At 42.2% G+C, this 10834-nt stretch overlaps 1 protein-coding gene across 1 annotated transcript in view; it reads right to left on the reverse strand.

Annotated features, from left to right (window-relative positions):
* Window positions 1–10254, reverse strand: part of SET (SET nuclear proto-oncogene) — a 20205-nt gene extending 9951 nt beyond the window's left edge. The window contains exon 1 of the mRNA XM_005421310.2: window positions 10188–10254. Coding sequence (XP_005421367.2) covers window positions 10188–10254 — 67 coding nt within the window. The remainder of the gene's footprint in view (window positions 1–10187) is intronic.
* Between the last annotated feature and the right edge of the window lie 580 nt (window positions 10255–10834).

The following is a 10834-nucleotide window of genomic DNA, read 5'->3' on the forward strand; positions in this document are numbered from 1 at the left end:
CACCGAGCCCTTGGTGCGGCCGGGATGGGCCCGTCCCCTTCCCCGACTGGGGGACATCGCGGGGCAGGAATGGATTTCGGGACCCCCGACCCCCAAACGGTGCTCAGAATGCTGCGGTCCCGCTCCGTGAAGTGTTCCCCCGGTTGTGGGCTCAGCGCGTCCCTGCCGGCAGTGAGGTCGCGTTTCCAGTCTGCCGCGCTCTGGGGATGTGGCATCCACGTCTCCCTGCGCTGCCTGCCTTACCTGGGACATGGCACAAAGCAGTCATGGAATCACCAAGGTTGGAACAGACCTTTAAGAACATCATGTCCAATGTTCACCCAGTACAACCACTGTAATCCCCAAAGCATTAAAGCACATCACCCAGAAGCAGATCCAGACACCTGAACACCTCCAGGGATGGCGACTTCACCTATTCCAAATCATGGCCACCCTGGCAGGGAAAAATCTTTCTCAAGTATCAGAATCTCCTATCTCAGCTTAAAGCCTCTCACTGCAGGCAAGGCAGAATTGACCAGCCCCCATCCCTCCTTTCAGGTGGTTGTGAGAGCAATGAGGTGCCCCCGAGGCTTCTCAAGACTAAACAAACCCATATAAATAACTTGGGACATTCTGTGTGGAAAGCACAGAGCCCTGTCAGTCACATCCAGCTCAGTTACTGGGGAGCTCAACTCCAGAAGGTCACAGAGCTGCCTGCCAGCACACCTGCCACTGCACCGAGAGCAGGCAGACTTTAAATAACCCTTTTTGTCCCTTTCCTGTCCACCTGTCATGGAAGAGCTCAGTGCCGCTCCACAGCTACAGCTCGCCCGCATTTGCTCTTAAAGGAATAGTCAAGTCACTCTTTTCTATCAAAAGCAGCAGCATATCATTCACAGATGAGTGTTAGGACACAGGTCGGGTTAAGAAACAAGTACCGTTTTGATGAAGTAGGAATTTGCTGTCTGTATTTGCTTCCCCAGCCATACAACATTAGCACGGTCTTCCGGCTTGTTTCCTGTTTTGCCTCTTCACGTGGTTCTTCTACTGGACCTACTCAATGAGGCCTGGATTAGTTCCTGCCTCCTCAGAAGTCCTGACTATACTTTTCTGAATCTTGCTCCCACATCCCCATTGTTTTTTTCTTTTGTATTCCCAGCTGTCACTTCCCACCAGCTATGTCCTCACTTCCACTGCCACCCACAAGGGCTGTGGCATGTGCAGGGTTTGTGTTGTGCTTCCCTGTGCAAACAGCAGGAGAGAGGAGCTGCCATCCCTTACTTCTCTGGTTTCACATACAGCAATTGTATCCACTGGGCACAAAAGGTAAGCAAAGCATCACAACTTTATAAATGCAAGATTATGAAGTACTCCCCAAAGGGACGGATGTCTCAAGGCCTTCCTGAAGCCCATCACAGCAAGATGACTCTTTATTCTGTCTGCATCTCCCAAGATTGATTAATATGGATATCTTCCAATTCAGACGAGGTAAACTCATGTGTGCAGCTTGATTTTCTTCCTTCTGTTTCGTTTGGGTCTCTTGACTATGCAGTTGTATCTGCTTGGGGTTTTTTCCTCTTTTTTCACCTGTAATTTACTATATTGTCTTTCTCTAGATTAGTCTTTGAAGGTCTATAATTTGAAATACAGGTGACAAGCTTGAAAGATAATTCCAAGCAGGAACAAGTGGCACCTGTCAGTTCTCTACTAGAACCCCTTGTTTAGTCTATAAATTACCAGGTATTCCTGAAGTAAACAATTGTAGTAATACTCTGATGTATCTAAACCCAAGTAATCATGAATTTTAACTGCTGTGCAGTTTAAAAACATTTCCAATATATGTTTTTACTACCCTAAAATTAGCTATTATCAACAAAAAAGGGTATATTGATTATATATAAATATTTAAAATAATATAAATGCATGTAAATATTAAAATAATATGAGTTTAATATCCCTGAAACAGTAACAAAAGAACCCTCAAAAATGTAGAGGGCTTATTGATAAATACTCAGTTACCTTCCTTCGAATCTTTCTTATATTTTCATGACCTGCAGCTAATCTCTAAGGCAGTTTTAGTCCTTGAATAACTGTTGAGGGTTTAACTGTACAGTTATAGTTGCACATTTTCCTCAAGAATTGACTAAACAGACTCAATTTCCTTTATTTGTAAAGAAAATTTTGTATTTGCTCCTAACGGCTCAGCTCTCCAGTGTTTCTTTCCTTGGTTAGATATGTTACTACAAGACAGAGACATAATTGGTAATCAGGTGTACTTTCTGGACCGTCAAGTCAGCTGTAAATTGTAAACTTGAACCCCCAATTTGGCAAATAAAATCAGAAAACGTGTTAAAATCCTCTCCAGTATAATGCAGTGATGTGTGAAAAAAAGAAATGTACCTCTCCCCCTAAGTATTTCTGCAAGGCAAAATGGGCATATATACATTCATGCAAGTAAGTCAGTGTGAGTAATAGCAACTCATGGTTTCACAGCCTTCCATCCCAAAGAATTGGAAATTATTGTAGAGAAATACAAAAGAAGGATCATTTTACCATTGCTGAAACTGTTTAACAACTGTCCCTCTATGCTGGGAGCCTGGTTTTCCACAGAGAACTTGCAGGCTTGGGCTCTGTATTAAGAACAAAGATTTCCCCTTGGAGTGCAAGACAAGTTTTTAGAGTATATGAAAGCTTTCAAGTTACTGAGTACACCTGTGAGTTGAAGGCACATTTCAAGAACACACAAGCTTGTACTTGATAGCAAAGCCTGACTGGCACATCAGGGCTTGCTGGGAGCCACAGGCAGAGACACGAGGCTGCTTTGCTGCGTGTGATCAGTCTGACAGCCCCCAGGAACTGCTGAGCCTCCCCAGCTCTACACACACAGCTTGGCACACACAAACACCAGCTCCAACTGTTTATTCATCTCCACTAGTCACAGACCTTCCCAGTCAAGCATTCATGTTAGAACTGAAGGGTGAGATAATGACAGAGGAATCTTCCACATGTCCTCACAGTTGTTGCAGTTTAAACCTTTGGATGAAAATATTTTGGGGCTGATAATTGCCTTGAAGCAGGACAGCAGTTCAGTAACACAGACAACAGGCAGTGACTAACAACATGTCACTGAATAAATACAGTGATCCTATTTGAATTAGTTTTTATTTTTATTTTTTTATAAAATATCCATTAGACATCGTTGCTAAACCTGACTTTTATTTTTTTCTGCACCAACATCTCTAATTTACCAAAGCACCTGCTTGTAATCCATGAAGAGATGTATGGTTACATAACACCTGTGCTTGTTCCCAGATACTAGAGGCAAAGAGGCAGTCAAAATACTCTTTAAAATATTAAATTGAAAGTCAATGGAACCTTAGACATTTCTGAACATAAGGCATAAGCTTTTCAGACATGATGAGGACGAGATAAAACTGTACCTTGTGCTTCTGCAAGGAGATATACAGAAGATCCTCTCCATCTTCTCCACTCATAGGGAAATTAAAAGGGAGACAACATTTCTACAGAGTCATAAATGTTTGCTTTCCAGGATTTTAACTCTGGCCAATTCTTAAAACTCTTATTTATCAACTCCTCAGTCCTCCAGCAGGAAAACTCTTGCTGAATCCTAGGCAAAGTTGACTATCAATTCTAGATTTGGTCCCTTAGGAATAGCACCAGAGGCAAAAATTTTACACTCAGTGTATTTCATCCATTGTCTTGTTACCAAGTGGCAGCGGTTTTTGTGGGAATCATTAAAAACTTCGCTTGTTATGTAGAGCACTATTGATATTTGAACTCTCAGGGGGAGTAACCTCTGTCTCTATCCAAAAATTATCAGATAAAAATAAACACACAAAACATTGCTCAGCAAAGAACAAATGCATTAATTACAATTCATTAGTTTGAAGTTGGCGTTACTCAAACATTTACAGTGTGTATTGAGTCCCGTGTAGGAGTATGGTGACAGGAAAGGTGACAAAAAAGATAGGAAAACATGTAGGAATCTGTCATATACAGTTTTTGTTATAATAATACATTGTGCACATTATTCTTTTCATCTGAGAATGTCAAAGCTCATTTTAAAAATCTGGTTAAAGGTAAAAAGCTCAGTGAGGAAAGGAATTCTTTTACTGGTAGGTGAACTGAATGCCAGAGTATTCAGAGTTATTGCTCATTAGAGCCAGAGATGGAACTCAGGAATAGAACTGGTCTCCAACTTCAGCTACATAAAATGCTGCATGAGTTGCCAACTATGATCTGTGAGTGGAATTTGGTTAATTGTGTCAGTCTGTAGGAACAGTTATTATTTTTTGGTATTACAATAGCTCTGAGAGTCCTGCAACTGTAATCCCTGTGTGTGAGGTTCTACCTGCACACACAGCAAAGAGTGGTTCTGGCTTGGAAGAAAGTAAAGTCTTTCAGGACATGGTTTGACAAACGATTTTTTGGTAGAAGTTCCTACTTAAGCATTTGCCACCACACATCCCTCCCCTCTTCCCCTTTACATTGTTCCTGCATTGTGCCAGTGATTTTCTTTTTGTGTGTGTTTAATTGAATCGGAATCTGATTTCAATTAGAAATAGTCCCCACAACCCCCTTTTTTTTTTTTAAACTCAGACTAGTACTCTGATCTGGTTCCCTGGTGCAGATGCAGGAACAATGTTACAAGTAAGAGTGTCCCATGAAGGCAAGAATGAAAGAGTGAGGAACCCACTGCACCAGTTTCACTTAGCAGAGGTGTTTGTCAAACAGTGCCCTTAACTGAGCCCAACCATAACAAGGTTCTAACTGCAACTGGTGTGAAAAAACAGCAATTTGGCTTTATAAGTTTTTTTTTAAATTAACAAACAAGTGGAATAGATCAATAAACAAAAGAGCAGCTCTGCCACCTCAGGTGATACTGTAAAAACTTTCAGAGTAGAAATTGAGGTCGTTGACAAAACTTCCTTTCCCCTTTGGAGTCAAAACTAATGTCTCTCAGAAACACACAAAGGAAATAACCTTTAAACTCCATGTTTGTTTTTGCAGTGGTATGACTGGAAAATAATTTCATCTGCCTTTGTAAAGGGGGGGTGGGGTGGTATAAAACAAAGTGGAGACCATTTCCCTCCCACCACAGCTGTACATCTATTATCTGACTCACCACTTCTGGGACTCCTTCTGGCAGCTCTGGTTTTATTGCACTGAAAACTCAAGCCTATGAAAATATTCCCTATTTTCAGGTTTACTTTGTTCACTGCTTTGTTCAGGTCAGTATTCCTTCCTTTAGGGGTCTGGAACTCGACATTCAGCAAGGGCTGGAGTTGCTGTTTTTAAGCCTTGTGAGAAGGACCAGCTCACTGGAAGGAAGGGGGGAGGGAAAGGAAGGGGGAGGAGAGTCCATATCTGCAGAGAGACTCCAGGCTGGAGAAATTTTACTGACATCCATTCAGTTTCCAGCGGGTCTCCTTCAAGGGCTTTTACTGAGCTCCGAAAGCCCCTGCAATTCACAGCAGCATTTACATGCAACGTTTCCCTCTGGGAGCTAAGGTATAACTGTACCCCTGGATAATAATCACAAAGAATACTACCAGACTCCCATTGAAATGTCAACCAGCCACTACCGTTGTAGAGAGTAACAAAGAGATGCTAATATAATTAATTATGAAGCCTCAGTACCCTCATTAACACATCTTTAGTGCCTAGATCTTTGAAAATCAGCTGTATAAAGTGACTGTCAGAGTTAATTCCTTATAAATTGCCTCCTGTCACATGCCAGCACTGCAGCAAGTTCTCTCAGGCCTTGATGCTAAGAAATCTATGGTTTTTTAAAAGTTCTGATGCAGTTTTATTGGTGTTATTAAAGGTGTAAGCTGTTGCATAAGCAGTTTGTCAGGCTAGAGTAGAGAAAAATAAAAATGCCTTTAGTCAGCCCAGCTTACACAGTTGGTGGCATAAATAAGAAAAGTTTCAGTCAATTAAATGGAAAATTAAGGACAAAAGAAAAAACAGGAATGAAAGGTGTCACATAATTTGGCATTTAAATATTTCCGGACCTTTTTCTAAATTTGAGGACTGCAGCCAGTTTATAGCTCTCCCTCCTACTGCTGCCTTTACGACAGCATTCCAGCTCCAGGCCTCATTCCAGAGCATCCTCCTTCCCCTCCTCTCCCGCTCACAAATATATATTTCAATAGGCTTAGGCTACATGGAGTTCCAAAACCAGCATGTAATTGGTGCAATTGTCTTTTACACTTCTCCAGAGAGAGCCACATTCATGCTGCTTAATCCCTGTTTTGTCATATTTTCCCTTTTTCTTTTTTGTTTTTTTCCAAGCTGGACTGGGATCAGTACTTGTGTTGGGAACCCTACATATATACTGAAAAAAGAAGTTACAGAAACAAGCTGTATGGGTGGTTCATTCTGTTATTTCTCAGAACCAGACTGTCACTCTGCTACAAGATAAAGGGAGACGATAAAAAGAAAGTGATCATTACAAATCACTTGGCATTTTCTGCGAGCAGTTAAAACACTTGCACTGACATATCCAATTTGTCTATACAAGATACTCTGCTTCCCTTCATCTTCCATGTGCTTTTGAGAAGGTGATAATTCTGCAGTGCATAACTTTGTAAAGTTATCTCTCTGTGCTTGTATAATACGTTCCAGGATTCCTTGTAATCTCTGTTATACTTGGGATAAAAAAAAATCAAATTAGATATTTTTATTTGCCATTTAAGAAGTGGCTTTCACACTAAGTGCTTTTGCTGGTCTAGCTAATCTGGCAATATGCAAACTCTCTAAATGGAGGTGAAATTTATATCAGTAAAAGGAGTCCTTGCAAATCTCTCTTTCCTGCTGCATTAGCTAACGTGGTAGGAACATTATTTTGTTCTCCACTCTTAAATTACATATCCATACCCCACTAAAACTAAGATATATTACTGAGCATTCGGTGTTCATAGAAATAATGTCTCAGAAATTAAAGTGGCATGCTTTATATTAAATAAATATAGAGATTTCTGAAGAGCAACCCAGAACTACCATGCAAATTCTGCTGGTACCAAGTGGAATGTAACAACTTATTCTGAATGTCCTGTTTTGAAACCACACTTTTGCCAAGGAGAGCCAGTTCTGTTTAGAGGATTAATATCAGTCCACATTGCTTTCTAATATAGCCACTGGCTTTAAACATAGCAGTTAAAATTCCAACAACTGTTTGAGATACTACAGATGCAATATGAGTTGATGAAGTGATGTACAGAACAGATAACTAATTTTTAGTCATGCATGGTTACTGAATGTGGGATTAATTGAAGGGATGTCTGTTTTCTTTCACGCTGTCAGCACTGCAAAGGGTCAGGTACCTTTGAGGAGTGGCACAGCAGATTGTACCTTTATTTCTGAGATGAGATGCAGGAAAGAGAGACACTGCCAGTCACCTTGTTGACAGCAGCAATCCCCTGCCCAAGGCAGAGACTCCCAGCTGCCACTGAGTTCAGAGCACCATGGCAGCCAGGACTGAGGATCCTGAGCCTTTCACAGATGCCTCTTTGGACAATCCATGGCACTCGGCCCCGTGCCAGCTCTGCTTGCCATTCCAGCCCTGCTGGCAGTGCCTTTGTGCCCCTGTGGCTGTAACTTGCTGCCACCTGCCACAGAGCTTCCCCCTGCTCCTTCCTGGGCTGCTTACACTTGACTAAAATCTTTGTCTTGTTCTTAATCATGAAGGAATGAACAGGGGATAAACAATACCTGTACAGGGCAAGAAACCACAGCCATATTTATATGGAACCCCCAATAATTCTGCAAAGCACAGTAGGTCATGATTTTAATGGAGATGGATTCTTTTGATAATGTATCATGTCTTTTGGTATAACAGGACTTCAGAAGCAAGCTGATGTTTTCTGCTAACAAGGAAAAATAGGTTTTCAAAGCAAAAAGGGCACAGCATTTGTAGGGACATTTGGGAAGGGGGACAGGGAAAAGGAGGTCACAAATCAGAGAAAATGCATGAGCCTGTTACAGATGGCACTGGAAAATAAATAGCTGGGGGATTCACACAGCTTGAGGTAACTCACAGAGTCCACATGTGGACCTGAACCCTCATCATACTGAGCACCTGGTGGGGTACATGGACATGGGTTCAACACTGACAGTTGTGGGGACCTCACTTCCCTCAAGGTTTGGTGAATTTCAAAATCATCAATTTGTAACAAAAAAGAAACACGGGAGTAACTGATCGGATATTGTCCATACTCAAATAACAAGCACAAAATGTCAGCATAAAGCCACTTCAAACTCCAGGTTACATCCTTTGGTTAATGCAAAGGCAACAGTTCAGTACCCAGGCCTCAGGCAGATCACATCTGTCACCTCGGGCTGTTCAGCAGTGCACAGGTGAGATGGGAACTATCAGGGAACAGCATTAGGTCTTGCTGGTTATGGAAGCTGGAGAAACAAGTAGGTTCTGGAGTGACAATTCTTTGAAACAAACCCTTGCTGCCGGTTGAAGAGTTTTGTTTGTTGGCGGTTTGCTATGAATAAACGAGAATACTAAATAAACGAGAATACGTATAAAGTTCTGTTCCTCTGAACAGTCATCAAACACTAAAGGCAATACCTTCGATTCCCTGTCAAGACCAAGTCCAAGATCTCCCTCATGGCCGGATTGATCTGTGCTTGTTGTTTTATTCTTTACGTGCATCTGTTTGGGGTGGAAGGAATGGAGGGGAAGGTGTAAAAGGAGAAGGCACAGTTACGACTCTCTGTTTTCGGGTACAATCTCCTGTTTCGTCCGTCTGGAGCCTCAACAGAACTGAACAGTTGCATTTATCACAAATCGAGGGCAGCGACTGCACCCCTAGTGGGGGAATTTTTACCGAGATACAGCTCCGAGTATTTCTTTTGCTCAGGTCACAGCGATCACACGCTAGCATGCAGCTTTTTTCTGATTTTTCCCCCCTCGCTTTCGTTTTTGTTTTCTCTTTACCTCAACCTTCTCTTGTTGTTTTTTGATGCTGATTTGCTCCATTATGTAAAAGTGAAAACTTCCTACACTTTGTCTTATGAAACCGGGAGGGAAAAGCACAGATCAGCCCCGTAAAAGCAGCCACTTAAAAGAGACTCGGTAGCCTCAGGCAAGTAACAGCCCTCCCCCACTCATCCCCGATTTTGCCTTATTTCTGATGATGTGAAGACAAAAACATCCATATATCTGGTACTGCCAGGTCAGGGGAAAAAAAAGCAATGTAAGATTTCTTGAAATACCTTTGATATATTGAAACCCCAGAGAAACTGGAATAAAGGATCAAAGTGCAGTTACTTACAACAGTCCTTGTCTGGAGCTGTTTGCTCCTTTCTCATCCTCAGGGAAGAAAAAGCCCAGACATGCACCACGATACAGAGAACGTGTTCTACATTTGCAGTAACTTTGCATAAAACTGGCTAAAAAAATTGATTTATTTCTGTCTGTTTCACTTACTTAAATTCCAGTTGTCTTATCTCTTTGCCATCTCAAAAACCCACAAACTTTTCTCCTTAAGTCCTCTCTGAGAAGTTATTTAAAGTTTTTAAATTGCAGTTTGTGCTTAGCATTTTTATGATGATGCAGCCTGTATATTAATTCACACTTATAATATTTACTCCTCTACTAAAGAGTAATATGCCTCTGCAGTTCTAATCATAGCAATTAAAGATAATTTATTGATGACTGAAGATGATCTATTTATAGAGGATAAATCTTAAATATTAAGACCCTCTTAAGAAAACTACTCTGCTATTGGGTTCAAATATTTAGTATCAGTTTTTCAACACATGAAAAGCTGCCCCATGCAGTGACCCAAAGCCAGGAGCCTGCCTGCAGGAGAAGTGAGCTGGGAAAGTGCTCATTTACATCCAAGATGGTCTCTGACTGCCATTGCTCACACTTCCACATGAACCAGCTGCTGCTGGAGATGCCAGGCTTGAACTTTGGAAATTCAGATTAACTCCTGTGCTCATCAGAGAGAGATGACAGGGCTAAAAGGGCCATTAAACCAGCCCAAGAGTGTTTATGCTTTTATGTTCTTGTCTTTTCTATGGGGTATCATGATGGTCTACTCCAGCCAGGATTTGAAATTCTAGAGGATTCCGTTCCATTGAGACTTTTTGCTTTTGAAGGAGGTGCTACTGAACCTCCTTCTGCTCGTTTCACTGTCTGTAAAATGGCTATAAGAGTTCTTTACCGTTCATTTTAAGGACTCTTACTTCACTGTTAATTGTGTAGTACTTTAAATTCCTCAGCAGAACCATTGCACTCAGCTGTGATATAAATGGACTCACACGTGCTCAAGAGGTGCAAGCACTACAATCGTTCTGCTGAGCTCCTACTCTGTATCCTGCAGCCTTGATTCCTATACACAGGCCAGACTCCTTCCCAGCAACAGCCGGAATAACTCCACTGAAGTTGGTGCATCTGTGCCTGCTTATGCCATCACTAAATTTAGCCTGTGCATTCATCATCAAGTTGTTCCAATGAGTTAGTTAGAAAAAATGTCCAAGCAGAGTCATGCCTGTTAGGGATAACCACTTAAATAAGCTCCAGCACCAATCCGTGTCCTTGTGAACAGGAGCAGCACAGGGTATCCGGGCGCAGGGGCCGGTACCCGGGTACCGGACGGCTCCCGGAGAGCAGCCCCGCGGGCGTGCAGCCAGCCCGGCCACACAGCAACTCAGCCTGGGCACGAACTACGCTCATTCCCCATCAACACCAACCACGGCAGCGAGCAGAGCAACGAGCCAGAGCACACCCCGGGCACTAAGTGTGCCTTGACCCAACCCCATTCCCGGGCAACCACACGGTGATTGCCAATAGAGCTTCCCTCACAAGGCG

This window comes from Geospiza fortis, unplaced genomic scaffold, assembly GCF_000277835.1.
Source record: "Geospiza fortis unplaced genomic scaffold, GeoFor_1.0 scaffold27, whole genome shotgun sequence".
Classification (NCBI taxonomy): domain Eukaryota; kingdom Metazoa; phylum Chordata; class Aves; order Passeriformes; family Thraupidae; genus Geospiza; species Geospiza fortis.